This window comes from Triturus cristatus, chromosome 7 (genome assembly GCF_964204655.1).
Source record: "Triturus cristatus chromosome 7, aTriCri1.1, whole genome shotgun sequence".
Taxonomy (NCBI): domain Eukaryota; kingdom Metazoa; phylum Chordata; class Amphibia; order Caudata; family Salamandridae; genus Triturus; species Triturus cristatus.
In genome coordinates this window covers 1,253,739,787-1,253,766,065 of record NC_140590.1, presented here as the reverse complement: position 1 = coordinate 1,253,766,065, position 26,279 = coordinate 1,253,739,787, and the positions used below count along the sequence as shown (strand labels likewise).

General features: G+C 43.9%; 1 protein-coding gene across 5 annotated transcripts in view; it reads left to right on the top strand.

Moving 5' to 3' along the window:
- Nucleotides 1-26,279, top strand: part of HSD3B7 (hydroxy-delta-5-steroid dehydrogenase, 3 beta- and steroid delta-isomerase 7) — a 366,630-nt gene that overhangs the window by 317,761 nt on the left and 22,590 nt on the right. For all 5 annotated transcript variants that reach the window (XM_085618735.1, XM_085618733.1, XM_085618734.1 and 2 more), the window contains exons 3-4: nucleotides 5,764-5,919; nucleotides 14,614-14,722. In XM_085618735.1, the coding sequence (XP_085474861.1) occupies nucleotides 5,764-5,919; nucleotides 14,614-14,722 (265 nt within the window). The remainder of the gene's footprint in view (nucleotides 1-5,763; nucleotides 5,920-14,613; nucleotides 14,723-26,279) is intronic.

Below are 26,279 nucleotides of genomic sequence, written 5' to 3'. Positions count from 1 at the left end.
GACTGGTGTCAGCGAGCTGAACACGTTGTGTATCAGAGCAGAGGGTGCCTGCGTAAATGGGAAAAGATATGGGAGGCATGGATGGCATACCGGGGGGACTTATTGGCTGATTGTGGGGTATTGCTCATAAGGGTGCCGGGGGGATTCGGGGGTTAACCGGAAGTGCCACGGATTACTAGCAAACTAAGGGTACTGCACAGGGTGAATTCTGCCATATAACTGTTTGGCTGACCCACTCCTATGCATATTGGCTCACTGAATGGAAAGCTTTTATTTCTGTTAATAAAAAGAAGTTTAAAAAAAAATCTTAATAAACTGAAGGATATTCTCCCCACCCCCCAAACAAAGAATGACTAATACGTGCTGCCAAATCCATTGTTTTAACTTTGGGGCTCTGAAATTGTCAGAATTGTCACATTTGTAGGAGTATGACTCATTTGTTATGCTGTTACTGTAATTGACAGCGGCAGTGGGCAGCGCACGTGGCCTGCTGAATAGAGCCCTGGCACTTATTTTTCTACAAGTTAAGCACTGCTTTCATAAACCATGACATGTTTTTGACATGCATGTGCCTTTAGAGCCTACTGTGCTGGGAAACAAGCAGTCTTCCCGCTGATTCCTCAGAGAATCCAGGCTGCTCTCTTGAAGGCCAGATCCCCACCGAATGTAGCAATGCTATCTTCCTCATAGCCAGGCTACAGGTCCGAAAGGAAAATAGTCTAATTTACATAACCAATGTACAATTCCATAGCATGGTGTGACATCAATGTTACAGACAGTGAAGTCACAACCTATCATATCCCTCACTTTAGAGGGAGTGGGTCTATTTGTCAGTCAAAGCTGTGATATGTACAGTGTTTTCTATATAGGATGTTTGAATGCCAATGTGCTTACAAAATATGTATTCAACTGTAACCATGTATACATCTACAGTGAACGCAACGCAGTGAATATTTTTGGCAATACTCAAACCTAGGATAAAGTAATACTGCATGCATATGTAAACCATCATTCATTTGCATATTATGATATAATGATCTCTCAGTTTCACGTGATCTGAAATGCTACAGCTTGCATTATGCCATAATGCCTGATCTTCTGTGGTGTGCCGCCATCTTTGGACATCTGGTTAAATTGCGCCTATTGCGCCATGCACAACTATAATTTTTAAATAGCCTTGGAATGTGTCACAAAAATATTTCTGGCCAATGGCACACCTGTCTACAAAATAACTTTTCCCAGAATGTCCCATCTAGGAGACAGTGATTATGATCAGCAAAGATATTATTAGATCCCAAGATTCGGTTGAGCCTCATTGGCTAGTGTGTGTTTTTTTTTTATGACACCAAAAAGTGGAACTTTGCCATTTTTCACTTTGTACAGTTTCTTATCAGTTTGTCTTTCAGAAATTGCTGAAAACTTGGTTGTTTACATTCCAATTCACCTTTCAGGGCTAGCATTTTCACTCTTGATTAGCTCCAGGACACCGGCTTGTGTAGTTGTTTGCTAAACAAATGCATTAAATAAGTAAGTTGTATTGTATTGCAGCATTTATATAGCACTTACTACCCCTATATGGGGCACTGAAGCACTTGCTTATATGAGTAGCGCACTAGACCATGTAGGGCGTGTGGTTGGAAGTATGTTGTCTGTGTTTTGATCCTATGTGCAAAGTGTTTTCATGCCATGCTTGATAACCACTGATGGGCGGTTATGATGTGATGGGTCACAGCATGTAGCAGTGTATTGAGTGATGAAGTGGGAGAGACATATGTGCATTTTTATGGTTTTCAGAATGCTAGAAGCTTTGAACAGCTCTGCAGTCCCCTTTTATGTATTTAGTATGATATAGTGTGCTTAGCTGGCCACTGCACTGGGTTGATTTGGGAAAAAGGGGGTGGTGATGGACAGAGTTTCTGAATGATGCAGAATACTCTTACCAAGTCAAGAGATCATGGTTTTAATCCATCACCGTTTTTTAGCTCACTGCACCATCCCAGCTCAGAACCCGGCTACATGCAAATTAGTCTGTACCTGTCCCAGTGCATGATGGGAACAGGGCAAACCAAACTACCAAGCCAATTCTTATACTGGGAAGGAAACAAGCTTCCGGGGACCGGTTTCTGGCATCACAGCCTTCGTCGGCCCGGCTTGCCTGAATCCTGATGGTGCAATGAGCAAGGGACTCACGTCTGAGCATACCCTCCCACACTGAGTGTGGATAAAATCGATTTGGGAAAAAGGGGGTGGTGATGGACAGAGTTTCTGAATGATGCAGAATACTCTTACCAAGTCAAGAGATCATGGTTTTAATCCATCACCGTTTTTTAGCTCACTGCACCATCCCAGCTCAGAACCCGGCTACATGCAAATTAGTCTGTACCTGTCCCAGTGCATGATGGGAACAGGGCAAACAAAACTACCAAGCCAATTCTTATACTGGGAAGGATTGTCCAGTCTGGGATTATGTGTATAGGTGTGGTACAGTGCTGGCAGGGTTGGGGGTGAGAAAGGAGTGGAGAGATCTGCTGGGATGGGTATTTTTATTATCATCCAATATCTAATTGTCTTTGTGAGTAGTAAAGAAGCGGTCAGAATTTTCTTTTTTTTTTTAGAGTTTTATATAGCGCAAACTAAACCCAAGACATTGGGTATCAGAGCGCTTTACATGAGCACCAGTTTTGTTACAGATGAACACATTCATTTTTGTTAGGCACAGGGAGAGTAAAGTGATTTGCCCAGAATCACAGGTTGTTGAGCGTCGTTGCCGAGACTCAAACACGGTTCCTCAGGACTGAGGTTGACCGCTCTAGCCATAAGGCTACATCCTTTCCCCAATTGTATAGATGTTTGTTAACTGCAGTTATAGAATACATTAAAGTCCTTTTAAATTATCCAGCAATGTGTGACAGATCTCTTCAGGTATTCCATGCTTGTTCATTTGGTGATGGCTGTTTTTTGACTGGACAGTGCAGGCGATGGACAACCCTCATAGCAGGTATGTCTTATGTGAATTCAAGAGGTATAAGTTACAATTTGTTGTTGACCATTACACTTTATGGTTTTAGTACTATTGTGGGCCTTAACTGTTCTATATGTATGTATGTATTAAACTCTTTTTTTCTGGTTAAATAAATAACCATAAAAGGTATAATAACAAGATAAAAGCATTAAAGCGCTCTGATGCCTCGTCAGGGGTAGTAAGCGCTATATAAATGCAATTACAATCTGTTCTCTGAATTTTATGCTCTGTGCTTCTGATTTTATCTTATTTTATACCTTTTTATGGGTATTTATTTAACCAAATAAAGAGATTCATACATACAACTATTCTATATGGAAGTACATAACTATATAATGTCAAGGAGACTCATATGTGAGCTCTTTTTTGCTTACCGGCATAGTGGAAGCAATTTGCTGGTTGAGTTGTTTTCAATTCGTGGGTTGTAAGCTGAGGACTGGGCTTGAGGGTGCAACTTTTTTCTGTGTTCTGTTGCCGGTATACGAGTAGTGCAGTTAGATTAGACATAGCTATGATTTCAGTTGTCATTGTAACTGTATGTACTCCTGAGTGCTTCTAATGCTGGCTAGTAGTGAGTTCCAGAACTGTACAGCTGGTGCTGAGAAAGCAGTGCCTCCTACGGATTTCTTATGGTAATGTGGTATGATGATAAGTGTTGCAAGCGTGGAGTGCTGGGTTCTCTTTGGTTTATATTGCTTGAATTTAATTTGTAGGTATAGCAGCCCTTTCCTTGAGAGCCTCTATGGACAATATAGAGTGCCTTTAACATTTCCCTTCTAGCTGTAGGTAGCCAATGGAGCAATTGCTGGATTAGACTCATGCAGTCTGTTGGATGAGAGCGGGAAAGAAGTCTTTTGGAAGCATTTTTGATGAGTTAGATTATGCGTATTATGAATGCTGGTGTACCATGGTATGGGCTGTTGGCATAGTCGGGCTTGGAGATTACGAGCGTGAGGCTCGCTTGCAGTTTTTGTTGGTGTGCAAGGTATGTTCCATAGTGTTTTCATTGTGTAGAAGGCACTTTTTATGATGGTGTAAGCATGTGGTATCAAGGGTAGATCAGAATCCATGGTCACTCCTAGATATCTAACTTCTCTTGATGTTATTGGAGGGGCTTGAAGTTCATGAGGCCATATGGCGGTACAGTAGTAGGTTTGTCATTGTCTGCAGGTCAGAATCTCTTTAGATAACATGCGTACCAGCCATGCAGTTAAACATGAATCAATGAATACAGAGATTGCTTAAGAATCTATTATGTAACAATAAATGGACTTTTACATTTATCTTTCATATTTTTAACTCTTTGAGTCGATACGAGGGTTGATACATCAAATCAAAATCAATGATTGTGATACGTTACACAAGCATCTGCAATGCAATGGGTCTCGCATTTACGCGGGTTTGAGCTATTGGCATTGTAAATTACAATGCCTTTTATTTATGTTTTGGTTTTTAAAACATAAATAAAAGACATTGTCTTTTACAATGCCAATAGCTCAAACCCGCGTAAATGCGAGACCCATTGCATTGCAGATGCTTGAAGGCATCGCTGAGTTGCCCCCTTCTGTCCCCCATAGCACCTGAAGAGCTCCCCGTTTGCTTCGAGTTAAATAAACAAGCTGGTGGCCACAACTGTGCACCAGAGACCCTCCTGCAGTAAGAGAAACTCATTAAAGAAAAAAATGCTTGCAGACTAAAGAAAACGTACTGTGTAACAAGAGAAGTAAAAGGGCCAGTCCTCATGGGAGGTTACAAATGAAAACGAGGCGGTTCTTATGAGGGACTAATAAGCCTAAAAACGAATCAGAAGCCAGCATTTCCGAAGGACAATGACACAAGCCAATGACTAATATGGGCGGAGAGTTGGCGGGGCTTCAAGTACATACTCCAATGCAGCATGGCTCTCAGAGCAGCGCGTGTGCTGCTCGGACTCGACCTAAAAATGTGACTTTGTGAAATAAGAGTTGGAATCATGTTAGTTTTTTTAATCCCTCTGAAGTGACCTCCTCACTGCATGAATGCTTTACAAAGATATAATCACACATGGACCTGTGAAAAGATACTTTTTTTGTACTTTACTTTTTGTAAATCATATGTATGCATCCCACACATAGAGGTTGTTGAGCTTAGAAAGAACAAAAAAAAGTATGTGCCGTGGCTTGTGCCCATATGACCCGATGCCACATCAGCACTTCAAAAGTTCCCAGTGTGGCCTGAGTTTGATGGCTGAAAATCCCTTCAGTTGTGGTGGCTCAATCTTGGTGGGACCCGGCAGGTTAAATCTGGAGGACTTCCTAGCAGAGGGCGGCAGCGCATCTGTGCAGATGAAAGAAGGAAAGGGACCTGGAGAAGGGGGTGACCCCCCCGCAAGGAAACACATAGAAAGTGCAGCAGGTGCAGGGAAGGAAAAGAGCAAGGTGACACCACGAGTTTCAATATACAAGAAAGTGACTCCAGAGATTCAATCGGCCTCGGGTTAAGGGGGGATCATACCGCTCACTCTTTCAATTAGTGGGATGACCGCGTACACCCATGTCTGCCTAGTGCCTACCTCTGTGTTGAAAAAGGGAGTGCATGTTCAGTCAGGAGGAAAAAATATTGTGGGACCAGCCTTGTAAGTCTTGTGATTGTTAAATTTGCCAATGAACCATAAGTTGGGAGTGTACCAGATTCCCCAGCCCCCCTCCGCTGCCCCCAATAAAAAAACATGCCATAGTTAAACATACCTCTTTTTTTAACAGAGGATGTGAAGGTGACACTGAGACAAGGGAACATCGCCAACCTGACTGATGTCATGGCAGCCGTTGAAGGTGTGGATGTCGTCATTCACTCAGCCAGCATCGTTGACGTATGGGGGAAGGTTTCACCGGACAAAATGAAAGAAGTTAACGTCAAAGGTAAGGCACTGAGGTGAGGTTTTTCGACCGTAGTGCGAGTTTGTGTCAGAAAGGCCCAAAAGCAGCAACGTTGTAATGTAAACACATTTGTAAACAGTGTTACATATGCAGTCGTTATCAATGACATGATCATACACATAGTCAGCGTTATTAATGTCTGCAAATGAGAGCATGCGTCCACAACATCATCATATTTACTCTGGTATTGTCAGCATTTTCAATAACATAACCAATATGGCTGACATAATCCATAGCAGTGGAATTAAAAATGTGCTCCATGGCATTTTATATAAAGTGCAAAATAAGATAAAGTGCAAAGTGCATTGACTTGTCAAATTATCACATGGACAGGGTGAGAGGTCATTAACCCAACCACTCTGGCATGGAAACGCCAGTAAAAAATGCACCTTACCTAACCAAAATCTAGTTAAATTAAATCTAATCTGCAGATTAGTGGTGAATGTTAACTAATATTGAATTGGAGGATGGGTCAAGTACAGGGGACCTGTCTCATCTTGATGGGGATGATGCATGTTTCCCCTTGAATGTAAAGCCTCTTCAATAGCAACTTTAGCATTCAGTGGGATGCTTTCAGGGCTATCATAAAACTGCCCCAGTCCTATTTCATAATATTTATCTTTCACAAAACTAAGCCATGGTATTTTTAGTGAGTTGGCCAAGTTTTGACAATCTTTTATTATTTGTTGAGAGAGTGCTAGTTCTTCAGACAACCAAATTTTCACCCATAAGAATAGAGGGGCACACGATATGCGATCTTCTATATGCTCTATCCCCAATTTGTCATGACATAGGTGGTTAGGGGCACAATTCGGCATCATCAAAAGCCTTTTCGCGAATTTATTTTCCAATACTTGTAGCTGGCTGCTATTGTGATGTCCCCACACCCCAGCGCCGTATGTTGCAATCGAAAGGCTTTTCGCTTTGTAAATGTTAATTATTTCCCTCACAGGCTTATAGCCTAATTTGCATGCAAAGCGAAATAGCCCATCCACCGCCCTAGTTGTGTGGTGGGCTCTTGCTATCACTAATGGGTCCCAACTTAGCTTGTTATTAAATAGGTTCCCCAAGTAAATAAAATTCTCAACCTTTTCTATTCTATTTTCCCGTGGTACAAAAATCTTGGTCTATGTACTCTTTGGGCCGCATACCATAATATATCATTTATTAAAATTTACTTTAAGATCCGGTGACCCCATAAAATCAGTAAAAGTATCTAGGGAATTCTCAAGGCCATTCGGTGACATAATCATTCATACAACTAGCTTTGCAACGTCATCCGACTCCCCACTATCATTATCATTCATGTTGCCAGCAACATCTACATCGTTATTCACACATCTAATTTCACTGCAAACATGGCCGAACTCCTACTAGCCATGTGAAAACTGATTCAAATATTTTTTTTAACATAAGACATACAGAACATTCAAGGCATGGTGGAAGGTTGCATCGACGTCCACTTGCAGAAAGTTTTCTGCCGCAACATACGCTAAATTGGGAAGACTCTTACGGGGCCACTGTATACAGTTAGTATTTCAAGAGTGAATACTTTATAGAGAAGTGTTCTGTGAAGGGCTGAAAATACAGAATAAATATGTTGTATACAGAGAGTGTTTTTCAAAGAGGAGCTATATGGAAAAGTATTCTGTAAAGGCCTGCTCTACACAGGATATGTTGAATTTGGGTCTATTGTAGGCGACTAATTGGTCTGTAACAGCATTCTGTATGCAGGACATGCTCTGTGAAGGCATAATACCTTCATAATAGTACATCTTCCCCAATGGGCATGTATAAGTAGGCAAATGTCTGGTCAAGCTCAATCGTTCACAGGGAATTAATTCTAATACTTATGCAGGCTTATGATATACGTAAAAGTTATCTTGGGCTGTTGGAGTCTGAGCTGTAGGCATGTTGACAGATTTTCCGTATGAAAGGACAAAAGTGTTTTTTGCCAGAGCTCTCCGAACTAAAGAAATTGAGAGATTTGCCAGATCATTTTGAGGTAGGAGGAAGACCTAGCCATGAGCTGACTTTTAAATATGCGATAAATCTGATCCCATAAAGATGCCAATGTTTTTGCCTATTTTATTAATTTTCGCTGGCACATTGGGTGGCTTACCATGGTAGTAGATGGTGGGAAGCAGTTTGTTGCAATAAAGGAGTATGTTTCTTGTCTGACTTGACTCTATAATGGTCGAGGAGCATGTAATATATAATTTCATGAAGGCATGCACTATAGGGGAATTGTAAGTGAGGGACTTTTGGTTGACCTCAAGGGTGACTTGAATGTCATCTGCTAGTTGTACACAGGGAGATGGAAGGATCAGATGATGGGTGGAAGTGGAGTGATGTTTGCATTTGTGTGAAGGGGTAATAGAGTAACGACCTGTGCGGCCCTGCTAAACTACAACGGCGCTGCAAAGCTGAATGGGGTAAACAGACTATTTGTGCTCTTGGTTAGAGTAAGGATGATATATAGCCTATATCATATTTATGACTCTCAAGTGATGTCAGCAATCTATCAGGATAGGGTGGTTTACAGTGTTGCAAAAGATTGAGCTTGAGATGATTGTTGAACATCCAATGTTTGACTTTGAAAAGTTTTGGTTTAATTCAGGATATGTCTGCTCGGGAGGCTTTGCTCATTTTAAGGAAGCTTTGTGTGTAGCTGTGCAGTTGTAGCACATGAGTTGGAACGATGAAACAGTGGATGGAGATGGAATAGATCATGGTTTAAAGAGGAAGGATGTCATTGAAGAGACGTGTTGGGGTCTCCTGATGGCAAGCCAATGCTTAATTTGTAAAAGAATGAGGGCCGTTGTCCAAAGCGCTGCTCAGCAGCCTGCGGCCAGCGCTATTACGTGTTGGCATGCAGAACACCAAGGCTGCATAGTCTGAAATCCACCTCATGCCTATTTAATCCCCTAACAGACACTGCCTGCCCCTTTATCTCACTCTTGCAGGCTCTTGCTTGCTTACTTTCTTTGTCACTGTTTTTCCGACTTTCTCGTCCTCCTTCTGTTCCTATGTGTGATTTTCCCTCTTCTACTTTCTGTGTGAAGGGAAATAAGTGCTGGTTCTCGAAAATGAGTGTTGGTGGTCTCCACCAACAATGGACACAAATTAAGCCGCATGTCTGGAGCATGACTCCCATTTGATGTCAGTCAGGGTGGAGTGGTGCACAGTCTCAAAGATGAAGGATTGTGAGAGCTGCTGCTTCTAGAGGTTATTCCAAATGGGGATCAAGACTGCTCTGGACGGCGTTAACATGGCATGGACGTGAGGGACTATGGGTTTCATGGGATTCCCGTCGTTTGGGTGCGGTTCATGTTCTAGGAGGCAACCAGATGTTCAAGACTGGCTTGTAACTGTTTGGATCTTCAGGGTCCTTTGTGGCTTTCTTAAGTAAAGTTTTGCACAAGCAGCTTGTAGTTATCAGGCCTTGCAGGTTTTTTCAAAGTACAGGGTTTCTAGAGACATCCGTGGCAGCACTAAGTGGGATGAGCGCCATCTGCCGCTTCCCAAACCTTCCACATCCAGGGGATCCATGGAGAAGCGATGCCATGCTAGCTACAAAGTGTGCGCTACGCAGATGCCACACACTATAACATTCCTTGACATCATACAATGTCCACCCTTCAGAGTCAGTGTAATATTATAACAACAAAACGTCTGCAAACACATCCACCCATAAACCATCCCTCACTCATACACAAAAACATACACATCTCAATCATGTGTATATCCATCCAGAATTGGGCCCATCAGCCAATGATAAAGGTTTGAAAAAATACTGTAAACACAATAAACACATTACTGTAGGCTTAAAATGATTTATAAATTACTGGTAAAACATAAAGTTTCGTACACTGCCCTACATATGTTGTGTAGTACAGAGTCTAGACTTGACGTCGCGCATGTCTTTAATGTCCTATCAAGCTCTGCCTGTTTTTGTCTCCGGTTCCACTTGACGTTCCCACACCTTCACCACCCACCAATGACTCATTCACAGAGGTAAACCCTTGGCATGTGGGTCCCGGTGTCATCCTCGCTGACTCATTTTTAGTCATCAGGTCACACAGGAATGTTTAGAAGGTAGGATGTTGCTTAGAAACAACCCCAACAGCATTAGCAGTAAAAACTTCATAGCATCGATGAATTAAAACACTTACAATACAATAAGGAAAAGAATATAAGCCACGTACTTTCAAAGACTGCATTTTGTTACAGAAATAGGAGCATTAAGCACGCGATTCTCAAATAAAACCTTCCATGTGTTAATAAGAAAAAATGCTAGGACTCATCTCTGTGACCATCAGCACGCCAGGTACACTCATCATAGCATTCTATGTTGGAATAAGTGTGAATGATTGTCATCAACTTCAACACCAATTGCTGACTTGCTTTCCATACTAATGACACGTGATCCATTATCCTACAAAACATGTAGCCACTGCCCGGTTTACGGTTCTAATGGACAGTCTTTGAAACCATAGTCCCAGGCACTGGTTACGCGCTTGAAACAAATAGGGGTGGGCAGAATTCGCGAAATTCACTTTCGCAAATTATCGCGAAAATGTTAAAAATCTCCGCAAACACGCGCAAATATCGCGAAGAAGCGGAAGTTTTTTTCCCGCCCGTTCGCGGTATTTTCTGCGTGGTCGCGGATCACCAACTTACCCATGCGGTTGCTCGCGGGCGCGGCCATTTTGTTTTCACTTGTCTCGCGGTGCATGATCGCGAGAAGAAAGACGTGATCGTGCGACGAATGATGTTACTGCGGGCGCGAACTGTCGCGAGACAGCGCAAATGGCTACCAACAATCCAACATCTCATGGAGAACGCGACCGGATCGGGAAAACTTGTCGGCGAATGCGGGGATTCAGGTAAGGCGATCGCGCGCACGCGAGAATGTATTATTTTACAGCGCGAGCAAGCAGAACGGAATTTGAGCCCAGGCCTAGAAACAAACCATCACACAAACGTAAATGCTGTGAGGAGCTCTAAGTGTGCCCCGCCGAAATCCGACAACACGGACCATTTTCCTTCATGCTGTTCCGCTGGCTGTTTTCTAAGATGGGGTATAATGAACGTCAAAAGCGTCGAAACGTATGCGCAGTCTTTTAGCTTATGGATTCAACATAATCATTTTGACTGATAATTAAGTGTTATTGCCCTAACCCGTAGGTAATAACAGCTGTTACTTACCCTCATGCAGTCAGGTCAGGACGCAACAAGAGCATCCATTCAATTAATATCTGTTCCTGTCCTTGAGAGGAGGGAATTAGGCTCCCCACAAAAAACAGAGAGTGCTTTGGGACCGTGGCAGCCTCTTACCCGAGTTTGTGTCGTGGAAACAGCTCTATCCTCCCGTGCCGCTCTACCAGCCTCTTCTATAGCAGCCGCGGGATGCAGATGGCTGACCAGGCATCTCCCCTATCTAAATCAGGTTAAAGGCTGTTGACTTTTTTTGGTTGTTTGGGCTTCCCTGGAGTCAAAAGCAGATGGAGGATCCCAGACATCGCATTTGAACCAGCAGCTGCAAGAGATGAGCGTGAGGGATCACAGTGAGAGGCCTGAGCCCTTTCCACTCTGACATTCAGGTGAGAGGCTGCTCCTGCCTCGCCCTTTTGCCATGCGCAGCAGGGGTTCGGCCATGATGCCTGGTCTGCCGCACCAGGGGCCCAACTCCTGGGGTCGTCCTCTCATTTTAAAGGGGAGGGGGACCGCATGGCTCTTGTCACAGAGCCTCATTAGACCATGGGGACCTGATTTCCCTGGGCCGTATTTTTTTTAAAGACCAGGGGAGAATTTTTTTTTAACAGGGGAGGGAGGTTACATGGCCCCACCCCCAAGCCTCATTAGGCCCTGAAGACTCAACCCCCAGGGATGTATTTTTTTTAGAGGGTAGGGGGCTGCATGGTCCCCCTCCCTGAGGCTCTTCAGTGCGAGCAGGGAAACTGCTCAAAAGCCCCCTCCCAGCTGGCGAGAGCATTTTTAAAGCTCCCCCTCACTGAGAGCAGACCAAGGACCTGATTATGAGTCTGGCAGTCCGAGGACCGCCAGACTCATGGTGGCACGGCAGCCAAGTCACCGCCGCACCGGTGATCCGACTAACCCATTACAAGTTGGGTCGTCGGACCACCCTGGGACCTCCACCAGGGAGCCGCCATTCCCCGGAGGTGCTGCGGCGGTCAGTACCACCCACCCTCGCACCTCCGAAATTTGTAATCAGGCCCTGAGTGTTTGCTCCAATTTGGTGTAAGTTTTTCAAATGCTCCCACCAAGCAGGAACAAACACACGTTTCTCTGCCCACACCGGTGCGGGCAGGGAAACTGGAAACTGCTGTGTCCTGGGATGGGCTCCCCGGCGCACAGTATGTGAGCCGTGCCCAGGGAATGGGATCCCCGGGCCCAATATTGACTCAGGTATGGGCCGCGTGTTTTTGGCATATTTCAGCCCCACGGTGGGCTCCCCACGGTCTATAATGGTTCAGGGGGATCTGTGGCCTCCCTCTACAGGTTTAGTAGAATGTGCCTCAGGGGATGGGGTCCCCAGGGCCGAGAGTAGCCTGGGGAGGGGGACATGTTCCCCCCTGTAAAAGAAATACTAGATACGTTGGGCACCCCGGAAATAGCAGCACCCTGGGGGGTGGCTGTCTCCAGAGCCATGTATGGCTTTAGGATGGGACGCGTGGCTTCTCTCCTATTTTCACAGGCCACCTTGGGGAGGTGGAGGTCCCCGGACCTGATATTGGCCCGGGTCCCGGGAGCCACATGGCTCTCCTCCTTATTATAAAACACAAAAGCCCCGAGGAGATGGTGGTCTGCGGGCCGCAACAAATTCACATAAGTCCCAGGGGGGTGGTGGGCCCAGGAGAGGTCCGTGCGGTCCCCTGCACCATTTTTATAATTAAAGACCCAGGGAGGTGGTGGTCTCCAGGGCCCGGGGGGGTTTGTGCGGCATTAACCTCGGGGAGGTGGTGATCCTGGTGCATTATGAAGCCCATGGACAGGGGAGCCTCATGTGTCCCCCTCCATTTTTTTAAAATTACCTCCGCATGACCCTGGACTTGGCCCAACTGGTATAAACAAGAGTGGAAGCTCACACTGTTTTTTTTTTACAGTGTTGCTGCAGATTCATGCCTCCATCGAGTTTACACAGCAAAAATAAAAAGCACATTTTGGCAATGCTGGGGTCACAAGGGGACCCCAGGACCACAGTTATGGGGTCAGGGTATTCCTACCCTGTCCCCTTTTCTTTTTTTTAAATGTTTTTGTGGGACTCATCTGAAGCTGAGTCCAGATGGCTGCTAACACTTGCTGGTTGAAGTGTTGGCAGTCAATCAGTTTTCAGCACAGGGACTGTCAGATCCTTGTAGGATCTGTATTCCTATTTATACACACAAATTTGTTTTTATTTCAATATCTCCAAAACTACTGAACAGGTTTACACCAAATACCAGAAAGCACTCTTTCTGGACCAAGAGCTAGCTTCCTGCAAATTTGGTATAATTGCGTCCAGCGGTTTGGACTATAGTCGTGTAAAAAATTCCTATGGAAAAAAACTTCCAATGCACAACAATATTCACTAGAGCACTGATTTAATCTTTTTAAACAAACAACGGTGCTTTGCATTGAAAGGTAGTTGGAGAAATTGATGTGCATCGAGGTGCAGTGTTTGTTTTTTTGTTCTGTGTTTCCCCTACCACTGCTATGGCGATGGGGTCCAAGGAAGGGCATGACAAACGGAGATGGAGCACAGGCCTCGTCTGCCTCTCCCTCTCTAGAGGTGCCAATGCAGGACGAGCCTCAAATCGCCATAATTGTGCCTCATCAAGACCTACTGTATTGAGTGCAGTTCCCAGAATAGGCCATTACTTTCTCTGTGGTCCTAATTGTAAGACCTTAATCCTGCTGCCACTAATCATAGGAGACTAGAGTGTACCACCGTCCTCAGATTGTACCTACTGGAACAATAATACCAGGGCAGCCTATAATCAGGAAAGTCCTAGGGTACTCAAAGGGGACCTGCATAATAACTCATAGCAGCCAAGTAGGACTCATGCGCCATGCCAAAATGCTTCCCACAGAGACCACACAGCAAAATACAACATCCTTCCACACAAGTAATGGGCTTTGGTGCCTATAAAGGGGGGTTGGGGGGCTAGTTGATTGCAGATGCAATTACAAATGGGGTTATACCATAACCATGACATGGGGTGCAATTGTTCAAGGACGTACACTGAAAACTCGACTGTTTCACAGTGCTGCGGACTGCAGTGGTTTCTAGGCTCTTCACCTAACTGTACCTCTTATTTGTACCTGCTCCCCGACATCTGAACGCGTTCTTCCTCCATCACTACCCCTTTGATACAAAGCTTATGAGTCTATTGTGTCGAACGTAGAATGAGGTGTGCTGGATCCATGTTATACTTTCTTAACCATCGATTATTTGAATGAATCCCATTAAGATTTTTTGTAAATATTGTTCTTACGTGGATATCTTGAAAAGCTGATCCATATCTGGTCATACTGGACCTTTGCAAAGCGTCCCTGATAAATTTAATGCAGATAAGGCGAGCGAGTTTCACATTTTGGTCCTTAAATCTTATCTTTATTCTGCTTTCTACTGAGCTCTGACTGCTGTCTTCCCATGATGCTTTGTTGCAGGGACAGAGAACGTGATTCAGGCATGTGTGGAGCATGGGGTACAGTACCTGATCTATACCAGCAGTATGGAGGTGGTGGGACCCAACGTGAAAGGGGACCACTTCTACAGGTGAGCCCTTAAGGAGACCACTTGCCTGCCTTTGAGATTAGCCGATTGTTGACCCATGCCTGCTTCTTATCTCTCTTTCCATTCACTTGGTCTTATTTCTGTGTCTTTTCTCTGTTCCTCCCTCAGTTCTATTAGGCCTTCTTTCCCTGCCTGCTCTTCTTCCACTGTTGCTTCTTCTTCATGGTTGTCACTCCCGCCATGTGTTGCTCATATTCCTTTGTCTTGTACTTGTTTCCTGGTAGAGTTTCTCCATCACTTACCGTTATTGGTGGCTCTTCCCGCTTCTTATCTTTATTCATCCCTATGTTGTTTTTTCCCTCTATTGTGTGATGATCATGTCGTTTCACCCTTTCTTCCAATTAGTTTTGACTTTTTTACATGCTCCGTTCTCTATTTCTTTTATCCCTCGATGCTTATTTTCCAGATTCTGCTTCTTATGTCCAACTTAGTCCCCCCCACTGATGGAGTTATTCTTGGTTCTTCTTTCTATTTATTGTCATGTTATGGTAAGTAAAGTTTTATTTATAAAGTGCATTTACTTCAGGCTTCTTTTTGCTGAATAGAAAAAAATTAAAACGACTTGTGAACAGACCTGTAAAGGAGTCTAGAGAACGCAAGGCTAGGTTTGGGGCGGTTTCCTAAATTTCAGAAGGGAGGGTTGCATACACAAAGACAAAGTTAAAGAATTCCATATTCTGGCCACAGCAACAGAAGAGGCTCTGTGACCTTGTGTGCAATACTAAAGCTGTGTACAATATGTGTATCCTTGAATTGAACCTCCTTCGAGATGGGTACCTAGTGCATACTGTAAAGTTGCACAAATATGATCCCATGTGCACAGAAGTCTTGCAGCCACAATTTGAAGCAGCTAAAGATGTATTGGTTTATTCTAACCTTATGATTTGTCGCTGGACCTGATGCCCTGGCTTCTTGCGGCTCCATTTTGCATTTCCTCAGCTCTGACGGGCTGGATCCTGGCATTTTTGGGCACCATCTTGCCCTCTTCCTTATTTACTTAGTGAATTCTGCAACCTTATTACTGAGAAGACCTGGAATGAAATGCCGTATAGTTTATTGTTATTGATGGAATTATTGTTTATTTGCTTCCTGGTCACTTCTGATTACATCACATCTTGTTTAGCACTATATAAGGCATCCAGTTACATTGCAAGTGTTCTTCCTTGATTGCTCGCTCCCTGTATTCTATGGATGTTATGTCTTCTCCAGTTTTTGCTAGATCATTCCTACTATTCATCTGGTCAGCTAAACTTTTCTGCTCTCCGGGTTTTTTCTTTCCTGTTGGGTATTCTATCTTAACTGCAACAAATGATGGATGGAATGCTGAATGATGCATACATTCTCCCCCAGTCAAGAGATCTGGGTTAAATCCATCGTTCTTTTGCCCACTACACCACCCCAGTTTGGACCCAGCCATATACAAATCTGTCTTGACCCTGTGCCTCATGGGAACAGTCCAGACCGAACTGCCAAGCCAGGTCCTCCCTGGACCGGAAACAAGCATCCTGGGACCAGTTTTGGGGTATGTCACCTTTCATCAGCCAGTGAGCAAGGGACCCACATCTGGGCATACCCATCCCACTTAGGGCAAAAAGTGTAACTGCAACAAATGATGGACGGAATGCTGAATGATTCAAACATTCGCCCGCAGTCAAGAGATCTGGGTTAAATCCATTGTTCTAATTATATCTTGAACAGTTACATTGTGGCATCTGGTGCTAATTATGGAGCAAGTAGGGCCATTCCTACATACAAAGAAGTCTCTCCAAACGTTGCAAAGAAGACCTGTTCTTGACAGAAGATAGTCATAGATTTGCTCAGCTACTTCTAATCACGTACTATTCCCGCAGTCAATCCTAGATTGTATTAGGGTGGGTTGGAGGTGGGAGCCAACAATTGGCAGAATGCAGTAAAGGATTTTCAAGTGATGAAAGTGGAGCTGAGAACAGAGGCGACCTGGGGATCCATGCCTGAATACTGTCCTTTTCTTACACTCCAGTGACTGATACACTAATGTAACTTCCTTTCCAAACTTGATGCCTTCCGATGCCCCATTTATAATGTGCTCATGATTTATGGTCCTTTTCATGACTTTATCATTCCACTTTGGAGCCTTGAGAAAGATCATTGACTATACAACCTGAGTGCAACACGTGTTGGCTGGAGCACAAAGTTAAATCCTAAAAGAATTGAAACACTTTATGCCACATGTGGATTCATTATCTTTATTTTACCTGCATTTCGAGTGCATATTCATCCTCATTAACTAGTCTGATTCATCCTGCTAAGCGTGGTTCAATGGAGGGGATTTCAAACCACCATCCTGTATGAAGAATCTATATTGTTACAACAAACAAAGAGTAGGGCTGAATCCACCTCTTTACCAATAGGAACCCCACATCTATCCTCCAACCCGAGGCTCCAAGAATAATTTATGATCAAGTGTTAAGTCCAAGTTTCCCGCTGTGTTTATAGGGATCGGGCCAACTCCCATGGACGTAGGTCAGTTAATGGAAGCCCAGTGTGGGTGTGCGGTATCAATCAAGAAACCCTTTGTGTTCATTTATAAGTAGTTAGCTGATTTTCACCATCACACTTCTCCTGATAGTAAGGTTGATTAATTGGCTTAACATCTTTTAGATATTTCTCTTACTAGACAAGTTGAACATGTCCGTGTACCGTCTGCATACTTCTAAAAGACAACTATTAGAATGCACAGAAGACATTTCAAAAGCTGCATGTTCATATTAAATGGCCGTGGGCAGAAAATCATCGCCATCTGGGGGATATTCAACTGTAGCTTACAGGGGTCAAAGGCACTGTTTGGGACATGTCTATCAGGAAGTAATTTAGCCAGGCTACCACTTTACCTGGCAGACAATATCTTAGCATCCTAGACCAGAATGTGGTGATTGATTGTGTTAGTGTGGTTTGTAGATCAAGTAAAATGAGTGCTCCAGCACCAACAGCACCCACCTTCCATTGCATTCTGCATAGGATGCAAAGAACAACCAGTTGGTGCTTTGGTCTGCCTATACCGGTTTGAAGGTCATTACAGACTATTAGCCATATCAAACATCAGTATATGGCCATTACTAACTTCTCTATAACTTTTGCAGGTGAGATAGTAAGGAGAAATGGCCAAGGTTGGTCACTTCTTTTGGGTCAAATTTGGACTTTTGTAAGAAGCAGAGTTACAGTTATTGTCTTCTAGGCTGTAGCGGACATTTCAGCATCAAACGAGCTGTGGAACAGTACAGAAAGTACATTAGTTGAGCTGGGAGTGCCGGTTTGACCAGGTGAGCCAGACAGGATCGCTAAGAGAACTACAGGGTCAAATAGGAGCGATAATGTTGGTAACCTCAAGTGCTGTGGTCATGGTAAACCTCAATAATGCATTATCTTGCAACGGTTTAAAAAGATTTGCTGGGCAGGGGATGTGTCCCACTTCAGACACTGTTCCAATGTTGGTCATTGCACAATTACAGATAAGGTTGGAGAGGGGTTTGTTGTACTGAGGGATTAAAAAATGGATAAATTATTCTTAAAAGCTCCTTTGAAATGTCAGGGTGTGTGATCTGGTGCTGCAATACCTATTTTAACCTCTTGCAACCCAGTGGTATATTCTTTAAGCTTTGTTGTATATAATTGAGCAGCCACTGTGGCGTAAGCTATTCTCCTCGTCCTCTCAAGTCCCTTCGTAGCTAATTTAAGTTCGACCAGTTTGCCGAAGATCCAGCTGTTGGCTTGTGTCCCTTTTCTGACATGTTTAGGGGCTAGTAGACTTATGTAAGGTGCTCCATGAACAGGAGAGGCCTCGATTTGTTGTTGTGATGCTCCTTTGCTAGTTTTCCTGCCTATTTCCTTTCTTTCCCTGTGTGCCTTATTCATTATTCCTATCGCTTTCGTAGTTTATTTCCCACACGTCCACAATACTGCTGTTCAGAGTTCTACTTCCTTGATTCCTCATCGGTCTCTCTTACTTACTCGTAATTTAGGTGATTTTTGCCTCTTTTCCACATTTATCCCTTTGTTGTTCTTATCTCTTGCTTGCTTGTTTATGATGTCACCACCTCCCTACATGGTTCGTAGTCCTGAGTCTTAGGTTTGTTTTCATGCTCACCCCTCCGTCTTTTGTTATTGTTCATGTTATTTCTTCCTTTCTTGCCTTACTCCATCCCTCTCTTGCTCTTGTTCCTGGTTCGTTTGCTTGTTTCCAGGCCCAATCACTCTATCTCTTAGTGTTATTTGTGATCCATCTTCCTCTTTCTTGTCTTCTTTCATCACTCTGTTGCTTTTGTTCCTGGGTCGTCTTACAATTTCCTTGCCTGATTTTTACAACTCTGCTTTACTTACACTAGTATGGTAGGCGCCGGGCTGTATGTTTATGTAAGGTGTTGAAGTGCTGGGTTCGCAGACATCCTACACCTGAACATTTGCCGCAAGCAGGTCTAACCATGCAGTGTATCTGCATGGATGCAAACAGCAAAATCTCCTGGGCAACACAAAGGTGCATCGTAGGAGAGGGAGGATTTGGGAGTCATGCAGGGTCGTAAACTGTCAGCTTTTATTGTGATTTAAGAATGTAGGCTTCATCTATCATTGAGTCCAATTTCACAAGGGTGTTACATACTAGTTGAACCTCCGACAGCAGGGCTATCTTGTTTCAAGTAGATTTTTGGGGACATATTGTTTTAGTGTAATTCACCACTTTAGGCTTTAGAAACAGATTCTATGAATGGCATACGAGCCCCAGTGACTTGTTTAACCTACCTAATAGTCTACTTCTAAAATCTAAACTAGTGAAATATCTTGAATCAACGAATAACATTGCCTAATCCCTGAATATATGCAATCTGTGCGAACCTAAAGGTTAGCTCTGCCATCTAAGCCATGGACAATACGTAAGAGCTGTCTAATCTAACAGACGACTGTTTCAAAAAACCAGAGCCAGTAAAATATGTGGAACCTGTGAGATAGCTCTGCTTTCAATGTCTAAGTCTGTAAGATCTTTGTAACCTAAGGGTTAGCTCTGGGTTCCAAAGCCTGAACCTGTAAGAACTGTGAAAGCTAAGGCTGATGGCTAAGCATGTGCCTTCTATGTAACCAAAGTGATAACCCTGATTTCTAACGTCTGAGCCAGTGAGATCTGTGAATCTAAGGGATACTGCCGATGCCTGTGGTGCGATTTGCCGGAAAGATCTGTGTACCCTAAGGTATAGCCATACTTTTAAATGCCTGAGCCTCTAAATCTCTGTAACCTATAGAATAGCTCTGCTTTCTAAGCCGGAACCAACAAGAACTGTCCATTTTAAGGATAGCCCCGCATCATGAAGTATGGGCCAATAAGGTAGGATGGCCTGAAAGATCTGTACATCTAAGGGATACACACGCAGCCTGTGGTCCATTTCGTCTGTAAATTGTGTGTAACCTGTGGATTATCGCTTCTTTTTGATGCCTGAGCCTCTAAATCTCTGTAACCTATAGAATAGCTCTGCTTTCTAAGCCGGAACCAGAAAGAACGGTCCAGTTTAAGGATAGCCCTGCATCGTGAGGTATGGGCTTGGGCTGCTAAGGTAGGGTGGCCTATGGGATGGCGCTGATTTCATAAGTCTGTACCTGTAAATTGGATTGATTGGAAGAGTTCTGGTCTCGCATCTTTAGTTTACTGTATGGTTTGTTTCCTCTATAGTGAGGGAGATCCATGAGATACATCCATCAATATCTTAACCTCCACCACACTTAAAGCGACCACTACAGTCCCTCCTCTAAATCACGGTGCATCTCAATGCCAACGGTCTTATTTTAAAAAAATCATGGTAAGGACTATTGTTTAGGTTTATGGTAAGCATGGCCGTCAATTAGGGGTCGCAGCTGCGAACCCTGTCTGTCCCCTTGCTAACCCAGGCAATGCCTTTGCGACCCCTGACCTCAGAGGTGGCACAATCAGTGCCATGAACACAGTGGCAGCTCTTCCTTATGGGCATCGGTTGGGGCTCTACTCTTTTTGTTTGCTCTCATTTTTATTGCATTAATAGTGAATAATGTCTCATTATTCACTATTAGTAAAAAAATAAAAAATAAGTGTACAATTAGCTAGAATATGACCTTCCCTGGCAGCTGACGCAAGTAAAACAAATACTTTTAAATGTATGTTGTGTACGTGCTTGCGGGTGAGTGTGTGTTTACGTGAGAGTGTAAGTGTGTATGTGTAAGCAGGTGTGTGATGTCACTTTCGCTACCCCAGGCGTTTTGCTGAACTAATGTTTATGATGTTAAGGACATCTGCTATCTTCGCGAGACAATACAACATCCTCATAATGTAATGGAGGCGATGTGGCGGGACACAATGAAGTATTGTACAGCCAGCAATATGTGAGCTGGGCTCCGATACACCAGAGGACGTAAACTAGGTTGTGGTGGGTCAATACGCTCTAGGGAGTTAAAGATGTACAGTCCCTAAAGGGAAGAAATAATGCCTACACCAGTTTCCTGTTGTGTTTAATTTTGGAAACTACATTGGCGCTTCATTGTAAGGAAGTGGTAAACATTGTTTACAACAATGTTTACACATCGTATGCCATTACAACGCAGTCATTACAATGACCGCGTTGTTACATTGCATGCCATTACAACGCAAGTCGTTACAATGACTTGCTATGGGGGCAGGTGGTGTCGGATTTTCAATCCAACACCTTCCCTACTGTTGCACAGACTGGATTTGGAATAGTAAATTATACTATTCCAACATCCAGCACCCCCCCTACAGCAAGTTGTTGCAATGACTTGCGTTGTAATGGTCTGCGATGTAACAACGCGGTCATTGTAATGACCGCGTTGTAATGGCATGCGTTCTAAAAGCATGTGTTGTAACAAGGCCTATTCTAAGAAAGTTGATGGCTTCTAGTGAGGACATAGTAAAAGACTGTAGATTCACACTCAACAAGGAGGCCTTTATCACCCCTTCCTTTCATTGGTCACACCCTGATACCGCTGAGCCTCTTGAGAACTCAAGGCTAGGTACTTCACGCTTGAGTATTTATATAATCAGCATTTAAAGGCCCTCCTTTAAAGTGTCCCGATAAATACAGGGGCTGAGCAATTTTATGTTGTGGTGTTTCATATAGATATTTCGGCGCTAAAAACAGTCGAAATCACGGTGTGGAACACATTCCTGCATGCTATCCCCCAGTTTTGGGGAATCCTGAATATTTCCCCTCCAGTCGATTTACTGGTGCCTCTGTTAGTGGTAATTCCGGGAATGGAATGCAGATATAACAGGGATTACTAACGGATAATGAGGTGGACATTCAGCGGTATACTGCAAAATGTACAACACAGAAGCGTTCAACATCAATTACCAATGTCAAGAGCATAAAGCACTGTCTGTGTGGTATTTGGAACGATGAGTGAATAAGTGATGCGGCTGCTTAAGGCAGCAGTGATGGGCTATCAGTTTCACTGACATGTCACAAGAATATACCCAAGTGATCAGGATACCTGTCGCAGGCGCGATGAATTATTCCATAGGTAGCTTGGCATCTTAGGTCAGCGGTGCCCTGAGTGATATGAGACGTCAAGGATGATGTGGCAGTTGGGGGCCACACCGGCCCAGCTGAACAGAACTAACCATTGAGAGTAAGGGAACAAGGGATCTTTTACGGTAACTAGCACACGGGGCCTTTGTCTGGTAAATCACTTGGTATCAAGTGCATTAAACTGAGATTAACAATCGTGTCCTATTTCTGGCGTGAGGAGAACGTAGCCCCTTTTGAAATGGTGCCATTAACCTGCAAAAAAGATGCCCGTATGTAATAGTAAAGCCCATATATGTGGCCGATCTGCAGTAGGATGTAAAAGAAGCTGGTTGAATTCGGTGCCCTGGCCCAGCGTGTGTTTATTCAGGTGCTTGTGGGTCGTGTGTGGTTCCTCCATTCCTTCCCATCTGCTGTTCTTTCATTTCTTTTGCATACACGGAAAACGGGACTCATAACAACATCTTAAAGTACTTTTCCGCAGACTTCACATTCCTAGCCAAGGTTGGCTTCGGGAGAATGAACACATTTTCCACTTCTTAAATTCCTGTTAAACTCACTGAGACCTCGAGCTCGGAATAAACAAGTCTTTGGCCAACTCAGGCGGAAGAATGCGCCACCCGAACTCCAGAAGAGAAAACCTGCGCAGTGGCGCCGTGCACGTGGCAGGCTTCATTATAAACAGAACCGCTTTTGGAATTCGACATCCATGCCTTGAGAAGGCCCCTAGCCTGTGAGACATTTAAAGGGGTGACACACGTGTTGGCTGAACATCTGTGAGCCTGCCAGTGTGTAAATAATGGGGGACTGAAGCAGTCCGGTTGAGTTGGACCCACTGTTTCCTGATGACGAACAGGACAGTGGTGTCACACTCTCTGGTTGTTCTGTCAGGTGTGACTTTCCCTCTTTAAAAAAAACGTACACCTTGACTGCTGTATGTACTGAGTCAGAGAAGGGTTTTGTTAAAGTACGTTGCCCATTTAGTTTAAGTATTGTCAAAGTTTGGTTTGGTGGGAGTTTAATGGAATACGTAAAGAAATATAGTGAAGCTAAATCAGCAGTTGTAATTAAAAGGGTCAAGTTTGAGGATTTTATACAAGTAATGGCAAGTGGCAGAGTTGGCCGTTTTCACCTTTTATATTTAGAATTACTGTGGCGACACTAGCTTTAGCTGTACAATACATTCAAGAAAATGCAGGTTCACATTTTATGGATGAAGAGGTTATATTGCTACACACAGATAATCTTTTGTCATTTCTGAGTAATTGTAAGAAACGCTGGCCTTGGTTTTTACATCTTGTCCGGTGTGCAGAAAGCATGTGTTTTATTTCACTAAGAATACTATTGCTCAGCCAAAAGGACTGTTAGAAATTGGGTTTCCGGTAGGCAGAGGTATGCACCCTGTCCAAACAGGAACCACAATCCTAGTCAGGGTGAGTGTAGTACCCACTGTAAGTTTACCTGAGCTCACCCTCTGGTAGCTTGGCACAGAGCAGTCAGCTAAACTAAAAAGGCAATGTGTAAAGTATATGTGGACACACACAGTAACAACACCACAAAAGTACTTCACACCAGTTTAGAAAAATTGCCAATATTTATCTGAGTAAAACAGGAAAAGAATGGCAAAATTCCAGCATACAAGCGTCAAGATATGACTTTTTGAAGATTAAATCAAAATGCAATGCTTAGAAAACAATAGCAATACCAAGGAGCTGTGAGAACAAGGAGTGTGCAATTCGTATTTGGGGATTTAGGTCTCCCAGTCTGATAAGTAGAAGGCAGTGCTCCTTTTAGAAGCAAGGGCCCTCACACACCCCCGGGAGTGTCATGCTTCATCATCAGGCATCCCCTCGTTGGGCCGGCGCTGCAGTGCCCAACGAGCCCCACGAGAAGGCTCTTTGCCGGAGTTCTTTATTTTTCTTTTATTGCTGATGTGAAGTGCGGGATTGGATGACTGGGTGTGAGTAGAATGGGAAGAAGGGTCTGTGTTAAAAATGACTAAAGGGATCTGAAGGCTATTTTAGTCACTAGGTCGCTTTGTCATAGTTAAAAATGCGAAATGAGCAAGTCATAGATATAATGGTCTATCCTAGCTACAGTTGGTGTGAGTCAAGGGTCAACATGTGTCATGCCTGTTAGTGGCCAGTAGGATCATCCTACTCACACTTCACGTCTGCAAAAAAGAAAAGAGGAGGCCAGGTGGTGGTAGCAGGATGCAGGTGAAGTCTTTGTTGTCCCTGAGACTTCAGCAACAGGAGGCAAACTCAGTCAAGCTCTTGGAGAAACGTTAGAAAGCAGGATGTAGAGAGTAAAGTCCAGTCCTCTCACCCAGACAAGAAGCAGCAGGCCAACACAGCAACACTCCAAAGCAAGCAGCAAAGGGGCAGTCCCTCTTGGTAGCACAACAGCTCTTCTTCTCGGCAGAATGTCCTCAGTCCAGAAGTCTTCTGAGTATATGGAGTCAGAGGTCCAGTACTTCTTCCCATGTTAGCCTTTGAAGCAGTGAGACTTCAAAGAAAGGTCTTTGAAATGCATAAGACCTTGACCCCCGTGGTCCTAGCTCCAGATACACTACAGGGGGATATTCAGTTATTTGTGGGGGAACAGGCACAGCTCTATTCAGGAGCAAGTGTCAGCTCCTACCACTACTCTATCTCAGGAAGGCTCATCAGCCTGGTGATGGGCCATCAGGATATGCAGGGCACACCTCAGCTCCATTTGTTTGTGACTGTCTAGAGTGAATTCACAAACCCCAGCTGTCATCCACCCAGACGCGTATTCTAGGAAAGGCAGAGGCACAGAATGGTTAAGTAAGAAAATGCCACCTTTCGAAAAATGGCATTTTCAGATCTTAGTTTCAAGGTTACTCTGCCCGTGCCCGTCTCTCTGAGAGTGGGAGCAGGCCTATCTACTGGAAAGGTATGCAGTGACAGAACAATGTATTCATTAGTGCAGGGAAGCTCAACCTTGGAGAAATAAAGAGAAACAATTGAAGCTGCTTTCTGATGAGGCAGTATGAGACAGAAGCTTAGTTTCAATCATGGCACAAAATGGCGGCTGAATACAAAATGGTGCCGCAAATGCTAACCTAAATCGCACAATGCTAGAAGGGGTCGACTAGATACATTTTCAGTCCAACAAGAGAGCGCGCAGACCAGATAAGGGCAATATAGATTGTTTACCTCAATGCGCAGGATAGTAGCTGTGCGTTCCAAGTGATTAGACCACTTCATCTTCCTAGGTCTATTGGTAGCTGTGCCTTATCTTTATTGTAGCAGTAAGTGTGTTGTTACACTGTTTTCTCTACTCTGGCACATGCCTGCATATTGATGTTGCAAGGTAATGCCTCAACTTTCTGCTGGGATCAGTTGTAAGTGCCCACGATTATAACAGTGGGGCAGGAGGGTGACAGTGAAGGGGAGATCTACTGGCTACCAACAGAATGGCAATCCCTGACCAAGCCTTAGAGTTGAAATGTTTGATTCATTCTAAAAAAATGTTTTAGATGATCTACTTTCTATTTCAGCATGTCGCGAAGCCTGACAACCATTACCAGCATGGTCTGACACTTGTTTGGACACAAGGCTGGCTTAGTCACAATGGACAGAGATGAGCCAGCCAACAGCATATTCCCCTCAGAGAGACCTTAATTAGCACTGAACCTTGGAGGGATATAAGGCATTGATCCCTTGGAATTCGTTTTGAGATCTGCAAGTCAAAATCTGGTGGAGGGCCCCTCTTACCAGCTTGAAGCATGTATGTTGTTCAATCTCTGAGATTGTGTTTCCATGAACGCCAATTAGAGGAAAATGGGGTGTAGCAGCTGATGCCCCTAGAATACCTGGGTTACCTTTTGTCTCAGGCGTCATGGAGATAGTGTTAGGGGGAAAAAAGTAACTGAGACCTTCTCTTGGATCAATATTGTGTTCCTGTAATTTCTCCGACTTTCCCTTACACAAGTCCATCAGTGAGCTGTTGAGAGGTTATGGGTGTGACACAGAACT